At 39.8% G+C, this 21,354-nt stretch overlaps 2 protein-coding genes across 2 annotated transcripts in view; both read left to right on the forward strand.

Annotated features, from left to right (window-relative positions):
* The window catches only part of LOC100332501 (sterile alpha motif domain-containing protein 3), a 191,781-nt gene that overhangs the window by 39,333 nt on the left and 131,094 nt on the right, over nt 1-21,354 (forward strand). The window lies entirely within an intron of this gene.
* On the forward strand, nt 1,488-20,171 carry LOC141378708 (uncharacterized). The gene is made up of 3 exons (XM_087293295.1): nt 1,488-1,666; nt 8,087-8,162; nt 19,027-20,171. The coding sequence occupies exons 2-3, from the start codon at nt 8,105-8,107 to the stop codon at nt 19,773-19,775; spliced, it is 807 nt and encodes a 268-aa protein (XP_087149421.1). The 5' UTR covers nt 1,488-1,666; nt 8,087-8,104; the 3' UTR covers nt 19,776-20,171.

Consider the following 21,354-nt stretch of genomic DNA (forward strand, 5'->3'; position numbering starts at 1 on the left):
CAATTTGCAGCGATCGCCTGTTTTCCTAATGTAATCGGAGCTATCTACTGCACGCACATTACTATAAAGATATAATAAAGATATCTAAAGATGAATTTGCATACGTGAATCAGAAACATTTCCATTTAAAAAATGTGCAAATAAAATATGATGCACAGACTTATTAATGATTCCAACTTGTCGTCTTCGTAATTAATAGTAGGCAAAATCTGATATGTAGTGGGGGGAAAAAAAGAAAGAGTTCATCAGACGCTGGATTCGAACCGAGATCATGCTCGAACGTGTCAAAACATGATGACATGCATTTTTCTAGCTGCACCACTCAGAATGTTAAGAGTACTACTACATCTTGCACCTAAACATCTCACTATCTCTTTTTTTTAATCCACACTGTGTGATGTTCAGACCCAACTGTGTTAACCGCATCAGCTAAACTCTCCCCACTCTATTTTTTTCTTTTGTTTTTAATTCCGGAAGACAAACTTGCAAATAACACAGTTTTTCTCCGATCTACCTCCGAAAGGAGCACCTCCGATTAACATTCTATTCAAACTTTCTCTTTTTGCCATTGCTTTTTCGTTGGGTTTTGCCAAAGTAAAGTCATTAGCATATTCATATGGGATAGGAGGCAGGGAGGGGTTTTGCGCTCGTGCATGTTGCGCTCAGTTTCACATTCATTTGGATGTACAAAGAATATGCGTGGGATTCGGTGTACACAGTGTTTCATACATCAGAATTTTTTTCCGCGCACGCACATTTACAGCTTTGTGCGTACGCAATGTTTTAGTATGATTTCCACGCAAGTCTTCGTACATTAGGCCCCAGGTATTTTTAGTTATGCGAATAAGCTGTGCCCCTTCTATCAAAAAGGTGTTTTTTATAATCTTGGTGATCCTTAATGGTGTGTGTGGAACTGAAAGATATTTTGCCACTCTTTATCTAAAATCTCTATTTCCGCACTTTTGCTATTTCTATCGGTTTGTTACGTGTTCTATAGACCCGTATAGCCTATCTCCACGTGGTTTACCTTTTGTTCTATGTTTTATTTATGTTCATGCGTTTGTTCGTTACCTGTCTAACTAGTCAATAAATCCCATTATAATCAAATGAATTGTATTGTTTGTCTCACAAAAAAGTCACTGAAAGTCCCCTGCCTAGCTGTTATAAGTTGATTAAAACTTATGAATGATTAATCTACTTTACAAGTAGTAGTAATAATTCTCCAGTGGTGGGAGTAACGAATTACAACTACTCACGTTACTGTAATTAAGTACATTTTTGGGGTAATTGTACTTTCATGAGAATTTTAAGCCTGTAATTTTACTTGTACTTGAGTACAAATTAAGCTGAGTAATCTACTTCGTTACTTTTAAAATCACAATTCGTTACAGAGTACTGTAAATAAATTAATATTTCAACACGCACTGACTAGCATTTCGGTAGCCAATAAAATAAGCTCATCTTAACGGACCAATGAAAAGCCTGGTACATTATTTGAACCGAAAAACAAGTTCAGGCTACTGCAGATTTATGTGAGCTGACCGTCATCATCATACAGTTCCAAAGTTATCAATGGACATATGGAGATTTAAGACAGAAGAAATGAGGAAGAAATAGCAGAGGATGAATGCCCATGGCCACACTGGGAGGAGCTGTTCACCTACAGGTACATAGGAAAGAAAGGGGACAGCTGTGCTGATGCAGTGTGAATAGCTGTTATCATCTAAAAATGCTAATTATATGTATGCCCAAAACTGGAATATCGCATAAAAGACTATGCAAATAAAGCAGTGTTTAAAAGAGAAAAAAAAAAAAAAAAAAAAAAATCGCCATCTTCTGATTAGCTGGCGACAAATATCAAAAGTAAAAACAGAATTTGCATCGGTAGGAGCAGCTGCGGGAATATATTATCTTTATTTAATAAATGATTTGCGCCTCAGAAGACAATCCTGACACGCAGTGAACGCGCGCTGGCGTTTGAAGGCGCGAGACACGGAGTGCAGACAATCTTGACAATTCTGGAGGTCATTATTAATATAATAATACTGAAATGGTTGAGATGGTTTAGAATGACCAAAACAACACTTTAGATGTTTTACAATGTGCTTAGCCTGTTGGTTTGTCTATTCACACACATTTTCAAAATATATGCGCATTATACAGTTTTTATGTGCATATCCAAAAAGCACATAAAATAAGTGGATGAAACCTGCACTCTGCTGTGCCATATCCGGCTTACACAGGGTTTCCGTGGGGTCTTAAAAAGTCTAAAATATAAACATCTAAATTTTAGGCCTTAAAGTCTTAAATTCGCTGTTCTAGGTCTTAAATATATTTGCACAGGTCTTATTTTTTTGATGTCTATGTAACGCTACTCCTAATGCTCAATATTTTTTTGTTGTTGCTTGGTTTCATGGTGGTGTAGTTTTTTATTTCACTAGTCCTATTGTAATTTGCTGTATTACAACTACAAATAAGACCAGCATGCAATAGCTTAGTGCCCTCGGCGAATGTGACGTCATCGCTGTGTTTGCGGAGGTTCACTTCTCTTTGGATGCGCGTGACATGATTTTGGGTGAACAGTTTGCGCCACATTTGATTTGAGTTGAATATGAATCACTTTGAAGTGATTTTGTCTGAAACAGTACGACTGTACAGACATCTAAACGATTCGACCATGCGTGATCCCCATAGAGATAACCTGACCAATAATTCTTGACTAAAAATTGCAACAGCCATGGAAAGGAAGTGTTTTGTTAAAACGTTTGGAAAAACCTAGGAGATAAGTTTGTTACAACAAAAAAGAGGCCATGGCAAAAGTGGAGACCCAGGTGGTTTTAATATTACAGAATATGTTTTCCCACCATTTATAGGTTTTACACTGATGTATATTTTTGAAGTTAAAACCATGTAACAAAAATTAAGTAACAAATGATGTCTTTGATAACTGGAAAAGAATATATGAACCCATCAGCTTACAGATAATAGACAGGATTGTTGGACCATTACTGCCTTTTCAGCTCATAAGTAGAGGACAGAAACTAGTCAGACAATATTGTCAATTGTTGAGTGGGCAAAATAATTAAAAGTTTTTTTTGCTATTATTCTTACCAGCACCAGGTAGCCCGCAAGGATGTGTTGCCCGCAGGCCTGTTCTAAAAATAGCTCACCATAGCGCCACTAACCAGTAAGCTTCATCTAATATAGAAGTAATCATTTAAAAATGTAAATATTTGCAGAGATATATAAAAATAAAGTGTTGCACACTGATACATTTAATACAGGGTGTTTCCTACCCTGTTAAATCATTGTTGATAACTTTTGTGAGATCATTAACATGATCAATGTCTTCACATGGATGAATATCATTAATTATTACCAAAAACATAAAGTATAATTTAAAGTAAAATGAGCAAATTTGTTATTTGAGAAGTGTTTATCAAACTGGTAGCCCTCCACATTAATCGGTACCCAAGAAGTAGCTCTGAGTTTCATAAAGGTTGGTGACCCCTGTTGTAGAGTATATGTTCTGTTGTCAATGATATTTAACTTTAATAGGTAGAACTGTCCGAGATATAAACAAAAGTGAGTTATGCATCAAAGTTTGATTAAAAAAAATCTTGAGTAGTTATAAAACTTTAGAATCATTCATTAACTTTCTTTTTGGCTTAGTTCCTTTATTAATCTGGGGTCGCCACAGCGTAATGAACCGCCAATTTATCCAGCATATGTTTTACACAGCGGATGCCCCTCCAGCTGCAACCCATTCTCATTTACAACAACACACAATTTAGCTTACCTAATTCACCTAAAATGCATGTGTTTGGACTGTGGGGAAAACCGAAGCATCTTGAGCAAACCCACACAAACACGGGGAGAACATGCAAACTCCACACAGAAATGCCAACTGACCCAGCCAAGGCTCGAACCAGCAACCTTTTTGCCTTGAGTCGAGAGCGCTACCCACTGCGCCACCCCGTCACCCAACTTTGTAATCATAATAAATTATAATAATAAAAAATTATTATTTTTAAAATCTTGAACAATATTAATGATATGACGTTCCGGAAACTTTCTACTTCTCTGTTCATTTATCTGACTTTACGGTGGGTTTCTTTTGACTGGCCCCTGATGTTTTAAAGAATATTACAACGACGAACGCGTCAAGTATTAAAGCCTCGTCCATTTCTTGAGGTGCGTGCAGGTCAGTGAAGGTGTGCAATGCGGACCCAGGCGAAAGTATAAATCAGCCTCAAAATGTTTGTTTCTTTGTTTTTTGTTCCTGTACTTTAATGGTGCATCTAACCTGTCTTCAGTATTGTTCAATTTAAATAATTTTATTTTACCACAAATTTTGTATTTTCTCTTGCGTGCTTTTGATATTGTGGATATAGGTCTAACATTTAATACTTAATGGTCTTAAAGAGGTCTTAAAAAGTCTTGACATTATAATATCTGCAGAAACCCTGTTACAAGACTTCAGTCTATAATCTGAAAAAACACATTATGGTAAGAAGACATATAACTTAATTTGTGTGATATTTAATTTATTAATAATATGTTTAGGCACTAGGCAGTGTTGTTCTGTGGTTTCTGACGGTTCAATTCACAAATTAGTTAATTAACAAAGTTTCTCCATAATTTGCAAGTGTTTTTTTCAAATTAAATCATCTATTGATCATACAGATACGAGAGGCATCATTTGAAATTATAAAAAGTCTATTTTTATTTGTGCATATTTCTGTTGTCTTTATACTCACAATAGCAAGACATTGTTTTTGTAAAATAATCATGGTGTGCAGTGGGTATCGCTATCGCCTCAAAACAAGAAGTTTGTTGGTTCAAGCCCTGGCTGAGTCGTTTGGTGTTTCTGTGTGGAGTTTGCATGTTCTCTTTATGTTGGTGTGGGTTTCCTCTATAGGTGCTCTATAATTATAATCTATAATTAATGCTTATTACACGGTTTTAAAAGTGTTTATAGTATCTTTAAATGTGTTATGTAAAATGTGTTTTATTGCCTGCATCTTGTCTGACTCCGCATTTATGGATAATTCCAATACCGCCAGTTAAAAAAGTAATTTGTAATTTGAGTAGTTTTTATGAAGAGTAATTTGTACTTTTACTTGAGTACTTTTTAACACCAGAACTTTTACCTGTAATTGAGTACAATTTCAGCAATGTAACAGTACTTGTAATTGAGTACAATTTTTTTATACTCTTACCACCGCTGTAATTCTCTTTTCTAAATGAATAGATACTTACCTGCGAAATATGCTTAATTCCCCACTTGGTGCATAAAAGTGCCATTATCGCCACCTTTTGTTTTGGCATGCCCATGACATGCATCACTGCATCTTCTTGAATTTTCATGTGGATGGATCTTTATTTAATTTTTTTAATAAAGTAGGGAACCCAAACCATGCTGAACCAACAAGCAGCAATAAGGACACTTTATTCTTAGTTGACAGTTAAGTAGATTACACGAGTAAATTGCTTTCAAGTCAATGCAAACATGAATACAAAGGCTAAAATGCTTTGGCTCATTTTAGTTTTAAAGTCTTAAAATGAGATCAAATCAAACAAAATGAGACAAAGCATTTAGTCTTTAAACAGGATTATTCTTAAATTAAAAGGAATCCTCCTGTTAAGTAAATCTAGATAATATACCTTTTAAAGCAAACTTTTTAAAAAGGAAGTAATGAGCTAGTTTTAAGATATAAGATATTTACAGAATATAGGCTACAATACTTGTTTTAACCCTCATGCTGTCCGTATACAACCTTCGTCCTCAAAAATGAACCATATTCACCAAACCTCTAAAATAAAACTAAAATAAAACAATCTATTTGGCATAAGGAAACAATCTTCATCACAAACTCGTTGTTGAGGTTTATTTCCTCACTAGTGTGCAGTATTCCATTAAAGTTTAATCAGAGGGCAACACTCCTTTTTAACAACATCAAAAAGGGTATATTCTCTAATTTTACTAGCTTAAATGTTTTTAAGCTTTAATGTCACTATCTAGACATTAGTCATATCTAATACTGGACTCAAAGATTGTATTTATTGTACATTATCAAATGGGCTATGGATTTATTGTTTAAGAAAACTAGGAAGTAAATAGGACCGTGTAACACTTTGCATTGGTTTGTTCAATTCACACTGTCAAAATTAAACAAATGAAAAATGCATTTCAAACTTTCATTTTCCATTTCATCTGAGTATTTCTTCTGGTTTATTTTCCAATTTTACATGTTTGGGTTGCTGCATTTGAATCTAATGTCAGAGCAAACCTTAAAAAAAAAAAAAAATTCACACTTTATTTTGATTTTCCATTTTTACTTTCAGGGCTCGCAGTCAGGCTGTACCATTGCCACCGAAGGGACGAGGAAGTGTAATATTTATGCTGCGTTTATTCTCCACCAATAAACATGTAGCAAATTATAATAATGTAGATTAAATTGCACACATATCTACATTCATAATCTGTAACAAATTATAATGTAGATTAAAGTGCTCGCATATCTACATCATTATTACTGTAATAAATTAGCTTAAGGATATTCTTCCCGCACCTTTTCCACTGTTATAATGTTGTGAGTTATGATTTAGATTACAGTGCTTGCGTATCTTCTGCACCATTATTTATATAAGGGATTAGTTTAGCAGGAGGAATATTCATTTGAACGGGGCTTCAAATAAATCAACTCTATCGATCCGAACAAACAAATCATCAAGCGATACTATTAAAATAAAAAACCCATTAAGTTTAAGCAGGGTAACAAGATCAAAGTTTAAGACATAGGATTCATAAATATACACCGGTACCTTTCTTTATACAAAATTAAACTTTATTGACTAATCTAACAGAAAATAACACCTAACACGAACACATTCATACCTGTGTAGAGAAGATTAAAGAAGGTAAAGTAAGAGATTGAGAGAGTGTAATGATTTTGTTTGTAAGAGCAAACCAAATGTAATCAAATTCAATATAACCCTTCTACGGTTTTTTAGAGTTGCATTTAGACTACATCAGTTGAGATGGAAGTGTACTTGCGTATGTCCATGTGATGTAAGGAAGCTACCTTGGTTGAGCACGTAGTTCTGCTGGTTGTTCCTTGTTCTTGCGACTGTTGGAGTGGGGTGAATTGGTGTTTGAAGTTGAAGCGGCAAAAAGGGGCCAGTTGTGCTGACCACTGGTTTGCGACGCACTAACTTAACTAGACTCTCGATAAAAGGAAAGAAGGTGTCTGAGCTGTGAAAAATCCTAGCTGTGCGACTGACCCTTTCCATCTGGGTCTCCGCCTGCTTTCTTGGAGGTTTCTCTGCTTAGGTCTCGTTCTTAGGTCGTTGCAGACGAAGAGGTTTCAGAGAAGAGAGTTGAGAGAAGAGTTCTTTCTGAAGAAGTTGCAGAGAGTTTGAAGAGGTTTTAGAGCAGAGCCTTGCGGTTTAGAAGAGAGTTGTAGAGCAGAGCGTTTCAGAGCAAAGAGAGAGGCGTAGCTTTGGTCCCAAGCTTTATAGGGCGGGTTTGGATCCACCCTCCATGAAAAGTTGACCAATTAGAAACTAACTTCCTTGAATCATGGTTTTATGGCTCTTTGTCCAAGGCAGAGGAATTTGCATAGGCAAATTTTATGCAAATTGAGGCAGAAATGCTCAAGTCTCTTAAAATGGTAATATGTTGCACTCGTATTAACATAAATTGTCAACGATTAATTACTACAGCAAGTAAGCTTTAGAACAAAACTAAATATGAACCGTTTATAAGCTCGTTTAGCTTCGCTAGAGTTAAACATTTTATGGAGCGGTATTTAAACCAAAGTATTGATGCAGGAGCAAGGTAAACATTACAAAACTCATGATTACACTTAATGAGAGTGTAGAGTTTACATTTAAACATCAGTCATAAGCAAGGAGCTTAAAGAAGTCGTGAACCGTTCTTTGTTCAGTGCTGCATTGCACATTCCTTTTGGGTTGTAAATACTTTGGGATCAGGTTTCGAGTCTTCCCTGGGCAAAAATTGGCTCAGTTGTTCAATAAAAAGCGAAATAATTATGTGTCTGGTCGGCCATATTTGTTACAGATCCCCCTTCGTTAGGCAATGTGTTGGGATGAAGACATCGGCGAACGCTGGAGAAACAAGATGGAGAGACAGACAGGTACATGGCAAACAACAAGACAACACCTCCAACAACTTAACATTTCTAAGTTTACTTCAAATCTCAGTCTATGATAATATGACCAACTGGCGTAGCGCTCTCTGGTTCACAACCATGTTTAAATGGTATCAAAATTAGGTATGGTGTGCCAATCCTGATATTCTAATTAAAGAAAGATAGGATAGGAAACGATAGGCAGAGTTAAACCAAACAATGATGTTTTAATGGCAGATGTGTTTGCTGTGCAGTTACTGATGTAATGCCTGTACTTTGTGGTAGGGCTGCTAGATTATGGGAAAAATCATAATCACGATTATTTTGGTCACAATTGTAATTACGATTATTCAAAACGATAATCAGTTGAAGTCAAAATTATTCACCCTTCTGTGAATTTATTGTTATATATGAATATTTCCCAAATGATGTTTAACAGTGGATTTTTTACAGTATTTCCAATAATATTTTTTTCTTCTGGAGAAGGCTTATTTGTTTTATTTCAGCTAGAATAAAAGCAGGTTTAAATATTTTGAAACCTATTTTAATAGCTCGATATTATTAGCCCCCTCAAGCAATATATATTTTTGATTGTCTGCCGAAGAAACTACTGTTATATAATGACTTGCCTAATTACCCTAATTAAGCCTTTGTGTCATTTTAAGCTGAATAGTAGTATCTTGAAAAATATCTAGTAAAATATAGTGTGCTGTCATCATAGCAAAAATAAAATAAATAAGTTATTAGAAAAGAGTTATTAAATCTGATATGTTTAGACTGTGCTTTAAGCATCTTCACTGTATTTTTTATTTTATTACTGATTAATAATAAAAACAGTCGGCAGCAACAGGAATATCGCACGCTGTCACTTTAAGAATAGTGCGGCTCTGATATGGTTTCTCTTTCATGCGTCTTTCAAGTCTCAACTTGTGTGTTTATTAAACAAATGAGGGTAATATGAATAATCACTAAACACCGCGCTCTGACACAAATGTGCATCTATTTGATCATTAAAGTGCTCTCATTGAGATTGCTTTAGATGTGCTTGTGTGCTCTGCTGTCCGAGGCCAAGTGCGGTGCGCGCGCAAACACACACACCCACATATACGCTACCTCTCAGAGGCTGAGCACGGCGCGCACACACACAACAGCACGCGCTCTTTTGCGCTTTTAAAAATATGAATAATGTGCATCCCGTGCTGCAAAAGTTACATTACAGAACATGTTTTTAGTCATTTTCACGTGGAACTGAGCTTTGCACAGCAACACGTGTACAACTGGAAAGGGGGCAGTATGTGATGGAATAATCATTTATTTCAATAAATGGTTTTCATAATCGTTACAAGCCAAAATCAAAATCAAAATCAGATTTTCGATTAATTGCACAGCCCTACTATGTGGTCAGATCTGTCTCAGTCTTTTGGCCCTCCCCCTTTCTTGCTGGTTTGATGCGCTTGCTTCTCATTTATTGTCTCTAGGTACACATGAAGTTTGGCTCTATGCATCTTTTCTTTGGGTCACGGGTTGTTGGTGACCTAATGGGGGTCCATTAGGAAGAGTGTTTCTTTGGCAGAATGAGGGTAGTTGTTTGTCATGGCAGTGTGGAGCTGATATGCAAACTTGTCTTCCATGTCACATTCCTCTGATGGGGCTTTCTGGCTGTGACAGACTCTGGTCTCTGTGCTTGACCGTGACCGCTGTCAGGTGAAATGAGTTTAGAGTTTAATGTAAAAAGTAAAAACAGAGTGGTGTTTTTCTGATACCTCTGAGTTCTAATGTTGGTGAGAGACCTCCCCCTTTTGAATCTGTGTTGTTGCAGAACAGGTGGCTGTCATCTCTTATCCATGGTGATAGCCTTTGACGGTGTTGGCTAACAGACTGTGGGGGTGCTGTTATTCCTGTTTCCTCAGGGGAAAAGTTTTGGGTGTCTTGAGTGTCTTGTGGAGCGTGGCTGGTCCCGTGACTTTTCCAACCAGGTTGTGTAGTAGCTGTCGTCGTCATGGGAGTCACGATCACTGTGTGCTCTGTAGTCTGTGGTATCATCGTTACACAGGGTGTCTTTCTGTGCACGTGTTGGGCCTTGGCCAATGGGAGCCGCTGAAGATTTCATACCTCTCTTTAGAGACATCTTCTGTTTGAGGTAGGCCCGGTGTGTGAGGTCCTTTGTGCGTGGACAGGCTATGATGCCTAGATGACGACTTAGTCCTGGGTGAAGGTTTTGCAAGAAGAGGGTTTTGAAGTTCACATGCTCTTCAAGATCCAGATCGTCATGTGCAGCAAAGTATACTTGTCTGAACCTGTGGTAAAAAACCTGAGGTGTCTCATGGTGACCTTGTTTGGTTTCCAGGGCAGTAAACACTTCATGTTCAGACTCAGAGCTTTTAAATTCTTCGATCAGTGCTTCACGCAGTAGCTGGTAGTTTGACTTCATTTGAGCTCGTTGTCTGTCTAGGAAGCTTTGCACCTCAGGACTGGATGTGGATCTAAGGAGGTAGAACCTGTCTCTGTTAGTCACATGAGGTCTCACTTCAAAATAAAAGTCTATGTCCTGGAGGTAAGCCTGGATGTTTCTGCTCTCAGTCTGCAAGTTTGACAACCGTGTGTAGTGATTTTCTGCTTGCATCAGAACAGAAGACGTTGGTAGTGAGGGCTGGTTATGACTTGGTCTTCAGGCGTTCACTTCTTCCACTGTTTATGGAGATGAGGGAGTCAGCTTTGCTCAGCGGAGGTGATGCTGATGAGAGCTCCGCCCATCTTGGCTCTGGTTTCTGTTGATAGAACTGTATGAGTTCTCTGAGCCTGTAGAGTTCATCGCTGATGTCATCTAGCTGTTGGGTCAGGTCATCATTTGCACTGCTGTATGTGCTCAGTTAGTCCTCTAGAGCATTAATTTTAGTGTCTTTGTGTTGGATGCTGGTTTTAGCTTTCTCTACTTGCTGTTCACCAGACTGGAGACGCTGTATCAGGTCTTGCTGGGAAGACTTCAGTTCATGCTGGTCTCGTTCAGCAACAGCAAAAGCCGTTTGGAGCTGTTCAATATGTCTCTTAGTTAGATGCTCCACTTCGTCTGATACCTTGAGCTGGTCCTGGGTTTTCTCTGTGCAGCATTGGAGGTGCAGTAGCTCTTTCAGGAACTCAGTGGTTTGATGCTTAAAGTCATATTGGCCTTTCACTTCCAGCTTGTCGATGCGGTTTTTTGCACATGTCAGCTCCTTCTGGAGATGGGTGATGTGCTTGTCGCTGAGCTTGAGCTGGGCTGTGAAGACATCACTCAGGGGACAGGTGAATTTGGTTAGCTCTGGATGGTTGTGATTCTGGCTTGAGTCCTGTGTCAAAAGTAATTTCAGAATCATGAATATTACCTAAAGTAATAAAAGTTCAATTGCCTTGTGGATTAGGCCATCCGTGATGTCCCGTAGCCAGGTTTCCACATCTTCTCCTCGAGCAGTGGGGTTTGTAGTCGATGACATGCTGGCTTGCTGGGAGGAGGAGACTGATCCAGATCTTTGTGGTGTTATCAGTCTATATGTGGTGGAGCAGCTAAAGCCTAGTTCACACTACAGGATTTTAAACATCAGCAGATCGCTGTGCTGTTCACACTACATGACTTGACTTTGTGTCTTTTAATCTCTGTGGTATTCACACTACGCAACACTCTGTGAATGATCCACAAGAGGGGGGTCACACACTACATGATCTGACAACAACTCATTCCCCATCAGCCCATTCAAGCTACCAAACCACAGCCAATGAAATTTTGAGGGAGGAGTCGTCAGAAAAAGCTGAACACTATTGGCTGCTTGTGTGCTGACAGCGTTTCAAGCTTTGGAGAAAGCATTTAAAAACATCGTCAAATCAGCTGATTTATCAGCGGATTAATCACTCATCTGCAAGGTGCGAGTGGATAGATACACAGAGAGTTTTTAATTTTTGTAATTGTATAACTCTTTGAAATAATACTAACAAATAACACCCTGCCGTTTTTTAACTATCGGTGTATTTCTTTCTAACATTGTTATTTTTTTTTATTACAAAACAGTAAAGAACTGAGCATTTCTGCCTTAAATTACCATATTGGTCAAAATGACTGCATGCATGTCTGATACTTTTCGCTGTGACTTTAAATATGTGTGCTTTTTTTGCCTAGCAACTTCCTGCTAACATAAACAAAACTTTCTGATGGCAAAAACATCAATTTACTTCAGATATCTTTCAAAACAGCATATTCTGTGCCATGAAATAGCTCCTGTTTGAAAGTGAAAATGAAAGCCAAGACCTTTGCATGTTCTAGTATCTTAACTACATATTTATAGGCTGTATTACCAAAAAAAGATTATATTTTTAGGGTAATGGTGTCATTAAATATGATGCCAGATATGCAAAGCTTACTTTTAATATCTCAATAATAGCTTTGAATGTAAATATGTTGTGACAATATGGCGTTTTATATGAGAAGAGTCAGAATGACCAGTATGGTCATTCTAATAGTTACAGAATGCTAGTTCCGCTGTTAATATACCCTACTCTCATGTCTGTGTTAACACAGAATGAAGCGAGTGCGTTGATGCCCATTTTAACCAATCACAGATGTTTCTGCTGAGCTCCTGAGCACACAGGCATTCAGCTCATGCTGATATGCTCTCTCATTGGCTGCAGCTCGTCACTACATCTGACCACACGTGGGGTTGAGTCGGCCGACTGCTCTGGAATATTTAGCATGCTAAATTGATATTTAGCATGCATATTTAGCTCTGGAATATTTAGCATGCATATTTGTTACAGAAGGTTGGTTTGGGGGGTTAGACCGCGCTGAAGTTCTGGTTTAGTGTGCAAACCAGCAAAACTTTATATACTGTATTTAGTTGACCTACTTGTTCTCTGCGTCGGAACAGTAACTGCACGTTAACAACTTCATAAAACTGCCTGGACGATGTGTGATTGCAGTGCACTTGAAGATTACGAAAGAGTTATCCGCAGGTTAGTAGAGGAGCTAGGATACTGTAACATATATTCTGGAGGTAAACATCCCATTTAACATTCCACGAAAACGATCTGGGTTTAATTTCCAGGACAATTTCGATTACCTGGTGCCAAAAAGTCTGACCTGGATATCCCTGCTGACATTTTTATTAGTGTGGGACACTTCACAGGTTGTCCGAAACTCCCTCTCTGCCCGATTTCAAAAGAACATGGCAGTTAAGATAAAAGAGAAAAAAAAGCCCACCTTTAGTCAGCCTTCTGCTCACAAACAAAGACATTTAAAACCCAAATCTCTTGTTTAATTACACTTAACTTTTGTAATGTGTACAATCCCTCATGTAGCCTATACAAACTCGTACTTTCAGGCGTTTTAAAAGCATCAATGATGTAAGGATGTGGGAATTATGTTGATGTACTTTTGATGTACTTTTATTGTTAATGTACATGTTGATGTTTGGTGTCGTTGGACCGCCCTTGACATTTTACTCAACATGATGCATAGAGCATGATAATAACTTGTACGGCATGCATTCTTTAATGCCCTGAATTAAAGACCATCCTCAGGCTGCGGGCGGACACTCAAATTTGCATATCAGCAGCCTCGAGACAAAGGAAGTTTCCCGCTCAAACTTTGCTCTGAAATCATTGGTCGAGCATGTTGAGAGGGCGGGTAACAGAGCTCACGCTTAAAAGCTGGCCCCTCCCCAGGCTCAACGCAGAACGTCTGAAAAAGAACTTCCCCAAAGGTCGCCCCTTTGAGGGGTCCAGGCTCTTCTGTGCCTGTGTGGCACTCCGAGCCCACGTTTTCTTATTTTCCCCGCAAAGTAAACTCAGTTTAAAGTTGCAATCGCGTTCCTCCGACCTGTATTGCAAACTACACGCATCAAGAAGGACATCAAAGGACTCTCATCACAACGGCAGAAACTCGCACAAAGAGAGAGACCGCCAGACACTAAAGTCCAGGTATTTTTAGTTATGCGAATAAGCTGTGCCCCTTTTATCAAAAAGGTGTTTTTATAATCTTGGTGATCCTTAATGGTGTGTGTGGAACTGAAGTAGATTTGCCACTCTTTATCTGAACTCTCTATTTCCTCGCTTTGCTATTCCTCTCGGTTTGTTACATGTATTATAGATCCGTATGTACCTATCTCCATGTGGTTTACCTTTGTTCTATGTTTTTTGTTATGTTAGTGCGTTTGGTCATTATATGTCAGACTAGTCAATAAATCCCATTATAATCAAGTGAATTGTATCGTTTGCCTCACAGAAAAAGTCACTGAAAGACAGATTCCCCTGCCTAGCTGTTATAAGTTGATTAAAACTTATGAATGATTAATCTACTTCACAAGAAGTAGTAATAATTCCCTTTTCTAAATGAATAGATCATTACCTCTCGGAAGAACGGCGGTCTTGGTTATGTTTATTTGGTCAAATTAACAATAAATTAATCCAGAATGTTAATGATTAAGTTTAATTCGAAGTTAATTCGTTGTTGTTGATAATTAATATTCATAATCTGAGAGTCCGCTTGGCCGAGCGGCAGGATCAGATACAATTATATATTTGTTTAACCAAATTGACCGAACATTAAGCCGGAATATTAATAATTAAGAATAAACCGTTATTGTTGATTATTAATATTCATAAATTGAGCTAATTTCTGTTACAATACACATGCAGACAGTTTCAAGAGGTCCTGCAACAACAATATGGACTTGAAAGAGGTTCCAGTATTTCCTCTATTTACAAATTTTGCACATCGAGGTACATTCATAGATGGGTGTAACATCTCTGACCTCTGTGGTTCCCCCCGATCGCCACCAGAGCTCATCATCACCGGACTACTAATTCAGTTTCACTACATATCCCAGCATCCCTTCCGTTTGATTACCCTGCCAGCTGAAAGCCATCTCATTGACTATTTATACTCCCTCTCCGCTACTACTCTTTGCGAAGTCTTGTTTTGCCCCGCATACAATTCTAAGCGTTTTTCTCTGTTAGTGATCTGATTCTGTGTTTTGACCCCGGACTGTTTTTCCCGTTTCCATGATTGTTGATGCCGCCTGCATTTTGTGACCCTCTGCTCAGTTTAACGGAACATTCTCTCTGCTGTATGCCACCTGTCTCGACCAATCGCCTGCCCACGGACTCTGAGTTAAGTTTCGCCTTCGCCATCCTTGTTTGTTGTTGTCTGATCCTGCCTGTACGACCATTCTGTTGTGATTCAATAAAGCTGCAAATGGATCCTCAATCTCCCGACGCTCCATTACAGAAGACTTCGCCAAACATTAATCCAGCAGCTGTTTACCAACTTTCGTCGGAGATATCTTCACAAGCTAACGTATTAGCAACACATCAACAACAGCTGGCCCAGCTCACCTCGCTCACAGACGAATTGGTGAAAGCCATGCAAAACATTCAAGTAACTAATATAAATCCTGTTGCTCCAGTCTCTGCCTCACTACCCACATCAACACCAGGAAATCCTTTTATGGCAAGCCCGCGTCTAGCTTACCCAGAGAAGTTTGACGGCACTCCTGATAAATGTAAAGGCTTCCTCCTTCAATGCTCTCTGTTTATCGCCCAGCAACCTTTACTATACCCCACGGAAAACGGTCAAATCGCCTTCGTCTGCTCACTGCTCACAGGAAAAGCCCTAGAATGGGCTACAGCCGTCTGGGATATAAATCGTCCAGTATTTCCCAGTTATAAAAGTTTCACGGACCGACTCAAGGAAGTGTTTGATATTCCCGAAGCAGGAGAGGAAGCGGGTGAGCAAATTTTAAAATTACGTCAAGGAAAATCTATGGCTGCCGATTTTTCCATTAAATTTCGCAACTTTAGCAGCTCAATCTAAATGGCCTGATGCACCTCTCAAACTGCATTTTCGCAGAGCATTAAATCCTGAGTTACAAACGGAGCTTGCTTGCAGAGATGAGAGCAAAACACTGGAGGAGCTTATTAATCTCACCATACAGCTTGACAATCTCATGCGCTCACATAGATCACACCTTAGGGAAAATGTATCTCTGTACCAGTCTTCAGAAATATCAGAGCCTGAAGCTATGCAAATTGGCCATACCCGTCTCACTCCAGCTGAACGACAACGCAGACTTCATAACAATTTATGCCTGTATTGTGGAGAGAATGGTCATTTGAAGTTTAGCTGTCCTGTTAAACCCCAAGCTCCGCCCACTCCAAAGGTAAGCACTTATTTCCAGTTCCCTAAAAAAGTTTGCTTGCCTGTGCAAATATCTTTTACCAACCATTTCATTAATACATCAGCATTTGTTGATTCAGGTTCAGCTGGTAACTTCATTGACCTGGTATTTGCTAAAAAACATAACATTCCCCTCATGCCTTGTATATCTGTGTTGACAGTGGCGGCGCTAGACGGCAGACCATTAGGTAATGGTCGAGTTCAAGCCATAACTGAAGAAATAACCTTCTCAACTGGAGCACTACACACTGAAAAAATTCACCTGTTTGCCATTCAAACCCCTGATAATCCCATTATTCTCGGACTCCCATGGCTCCAGAAACATGAACCAACAATTTCCTGGTCAAGTGCTTAAGTCATTCAGTGGTCTGATACATGTTTCAAAACTTGCATCAATGTACCTAAACCACAGAAAATTCAAGCAGCATCAGTTAATGTAACTTCTTCTGACAACCACATTATCCCTCCTGAATACTCTGATCTCCGCGAAGCATTCAGCAAAACCAGAGCCTCTCAACTTCCCCCTTATTGGTCATGTGATTGTGCCATTGATTTAATTCCAGGAACTGTTCCACCAAAGGGTCGAGTTTTTCCCCTCTCCCAACCTGAAACAGAAGCTATGAAGTCTTATATCGAAGAAGAATTATCAAAACGCTTTATAGTCCCATCAACCTCCCCAGCTTCTGCAGGCTTCTTTTTCGTAAAGAAGAAAGATGGTTCACTTCGACCCTGTATCGATTATAGAGGCCTGAACGAAGTAACTGTGAAATTTCCATACCCACTTCCTCTAGTGCCTTCAGCTCTGGAACAGCTCCGTACTGCAAAAGTATTTACTAAATTGGATCTTCGCAGTGCATATAACCTTATTCGTATTCGTAGCGGCGACGAATGGAAAACCGCCTTTTCCACAACCACTGGTCACTATGCCTACAGGGTAATGCCCTTCGGATTAGCCAACAGTCCCTCTGTGTTCCAAGCGTTCATCAATGTTTTCCGTGACATGCTTGAAAGATGGGTCATAGTTTATATGGACGATATCCTGGTCTATTCTAATTCCCTGTAGTCACATGTCAAACACGTCAGGTCAGTGCTCCAATGTCTAATTGCACATCAGTTATATGCAAAACCTGAAAAATGTGAGTTTCACCAAACATCCATTGCCTTTCTTGGTTATGTAATTGGTGCTGATGGAGTCACAATGGATGATACCAAAGTTCAGGCAGTCTGCAGATGGCCTAGACCTACTACTGTTAAAGAAATGCAGAGATTTCTAGGGTTTGCCAACTTTTACAGAAGATTTATCCGAAACTTCAGCACTATTGCAGCTCCGCTTACTTCCATGACTAAGGGGACTAGATGACACCTTATCTGGTCACAGGAAGCAGAAAGTGCATTCTCTGACCTTAAACAAAGATTCTCTTCAGCTCCTATCCTACGACACCCAGATCCTGACCGTGAGTTTATTGTAGAAGTTGATGCATCCAACACAGGTATCGGGGCAGTTCTCTCACAACGTCATGGCAATCCAGCTAAATTATACCCCTGTGCATTTTTCTCTAGAAAACTTAACTCTGCTGAACAAAATTACGATGTGGGCAACCGTGAACTACTCTCAATGAAGGCAGCTTTTGAAGAATGGCGACACTGGCTAGAGGGGGCTAAAGTTCCCTTTACTGTACTCACTGACCACCGAAATCTAGAATATCTGCGTTCAGCTAAACGATTAAATCACCGCCAGGCTCGTTGGGCTCTTTTCTTTACACGCTTTAACTTTGTTGTTACTTACCGACCTGGATCAAAGAACACAAAAGCTGATGCTTTATCCCGCCAATTCGAAACTGAATTACAACCTATTCCCTCTGAACCCATTCTTCATCCAACCATCGTTGTGGCACCCATACAGTGGGACATCCAAACTGAGATTCGGGAGGGACTACTTAATGATCCTACTCCTATTGAGTGTCCTACAGACAAACTCTATGTACCAACCAACCTACGAGACCGTGTCCTTCAACTAACCCATAACCTTCCCACCTCCGGCCATCCTGGTATCAACGCCACACTCGAAATCATTTCAAACAAATACTGGTGGTCATCTCTACGCTCCGATGTAATCAAGTACGTAAAGAATTGTGAAGTCTGCAATGTTTCAAAACCCTCAAAACAATTACCAGCGGGTCTGCTGCAACCACTACCTATCCCACAGAGACCTTGGTCACACATTGCGATTGATTTCATTACTGACTTGCCTGTCTCCAGGGGTAACACTACTATCCTCACAGTAATTGATCGTTTCTCCAAGGGATGTCGACTCATACCATTGCCTAAACTACCCACAGCTCTTGAAACTGCTGAAGCACTCTGTCACTATGTTTTCAGATTTTATGGCATACCTGATGACATTGTATCTGACCATGGTCCCCAGTTCACTTCTCGTTTGTGGTCTGAATTTTTCAAAGCCCTCAATGTGAATGTAAGCTTAACTTCTGGATACCATCCTGAATCCAACGGGCAAACTGAGAGACTGAACCAGGAAATTAATCGCTTTCTCCAATCATACTGTCATAGAAATCAGGATGAATGGAGTAACTTTTTTGTTTTGGGCTGAATATGCACAAAATTCTCTTAGAAAACAATCCACAGGACTCACACCTTTCCAATGCATCCTAGGATTTCAACCACCTCTGTTTCCCTGGTCTGGAGAACCGACCAATCTACCTGCAGTCAATGATTGGCTTCGACAAAGTGAAACAACATGGAATGAAGCACATACTCACCTACAACGTGCTGTCAGAAGACAAAAGGAGCAGGCAGACAAGCATCGTCGACCACATCCCAATTTCCAACCAGGTTCTTGGGTTTGGCTTTCCACCAGAGATCTTCGTCTACGACTACCCTGTGCCAAGCTCAGCCCTAGGTACGTAGGTCCTTTCAAAACTATTCGACAAATTTCTCCAGTTTCTTATCGCCTAGATTTACCTGCTCAATATCGTATCTCACCCACTTTCCATGTTTCTCTGCTCAAGGCCGCTGGTGCTCCGAGAGGGGAGGATGACATAGACGAGGATCGGTTACAGAGACTTTCCCCCCTCATCATCGATGGAGAAGAGGCATATCAGGTTCAGGAGATCCTGGACTCACGGCGTCGGGGTGGTACTCTTCAGTACCTAATTGACTGGAAGGGTTATGGACCTGAGGAGAGATCTTGGGTAAATGCTAAAGACATTCTTGACCCTTCTCTCACCATCGACTTCCACAGATCCCATTCCAATAAACCAGCTCCACGCTCCCGTGGGAGACCCCGACGTCCCGTGACTGCTCACGTCAGGAGCCGCTCGCAGTGGGAGGGCTCTGTAACATCTCTGACCTCTGTGGTTCCCCCCGATCGCCATCAGAGGTCATCATCACCGGACTACTAATTCAGTTTCACTACATATCCCAGCATCCTTTCCGTTTGATTACCCTGCCAGCTGAAAGCCATCTCATTGACTATTTATACTCCCTCTCCGCTACTACTCTTTGCGAAGTCTTGTTTTGCCCCGCATACAATTCTAAGCATTTTTCTCTGTTAGTGATCTGATTCTGTGTTTTGACCCCGGACTGTTTTTCCCGTTTCCATGATTGTTGATGCCGCCTGCCTTTTGTGATCCTCTGCTCAGTTTAACGGAACATTCTCTCTGCTGTATGCCACCTGTCTCGACCAATCGCCTGCCCACGGACTCTGAGTTAAGTTTCTCCTTCGCCATCCTTGTTTGTTGTTGTCTGATCCTGCCTGTACGACCATTCTGTTGTGATTCAATAAAGCTGCAAATGGATCCTCAATCTCCCGACGCTCCGTTACAATTGGATTGCCCGGCTTGGGACAGATGGTGTGAATGCAGCTGTGTATGGCCCTGTGTATGGAAGGATGATGACTGGGATGTTGAGAGCTGCTGCATACAGGCTTGGAGAAAGGGCTGTTAGGCGAGCACTGGCAGAAATCAGCCCCCAGTACGCTCATATGCGAAGAGAAGGGACTGCCAAATTAATCCCCATGTCTATTATGCAGAGCATGCTGGTCAAAAATTACATATGGACCAGAACAAAAAGCTTTTGGCTTTTGGAATGACTAAAATTACTGCCTGTGACGATTTCAGTTTAACAATTTTGGGATTTTCTGTAATGCCAATCAAGAAAAAAAAATTGTCTGAATCATGGACTTTTTGATCAGCTAAGAGTTGATCATGGACGTGAATTTTATCTGTCTTTATCAGCAAGATAATCTTCAGGCCTTTCGCAACAATGTCAGTAGGCCCTCTTTCATTCAAAGTCAGTCAAGACAGAATCATACTGCTGAAAGGAAGTGGGTAGATAATAAATTACCCAGTTAAATATGCATTGTGTACCTTGGTTAATAATGGATTTTTGGACATTGATGACCCCTTTTGGAAATACTGTGTCTCTGCCATTGCTTCAAAATGCTGCATGGTTGGACTACAGAATTTTATAACTGCCTGGAATGCCCATACAGTTCCATCCAAGAGCATTTTTGATGCCCTTTTGGAGACCACCTCAGAACCACACAGATCCCACCTAGTTTCCTTCCACCTGCAGGGGAACTTGCAGCTGACTACCTTAAGAAAATAAGAATTCTTACTTATCCTGCTACCTTTGGACGAGACCCACTTGATGGCCTCTTGAGACCCACTTGAGGGAAACGCTGCTGCTGTCAGTCTGTAGGTATGAAGAAATGTTTTAAGATTGTCTCTTTGGTAACAGTGGGTTGTTATGGGAGGGCTTGGAGACATTGATTCATTCATTTTCTTGTCGGCTTAGTCCCTTTATTAATTCGGGATCGCTACAGTGGAATGAACGGCAACTTATCCAGCACGTTTTTATGCATCAGATGCCCTTTCAGCCGCAACCAATCTCTGAGAAGGCTTGGAGACATATGTGAGCATTACACATAGATTGGAAAAATAGCTGCTGTTGTGTTTTGTCTATAATAAACAAATAGTA

The sequence above is a fragment of the Danio rerio genome, chromosome 18 (genome assembly GCF_052040795.2).
Source record: "Danio rerio strain M-AB ecotype USA chromosome 18, GRCz13ab, whole genome shotgun sequence".
In the NCBI taxonomy this organism is placed as follows: domain Eukaryota; kingdom Metazoa; phylum Chordata; class Actinopteri; order Cypriniformes; family Danionidae; genus Danio; species Danio rerio.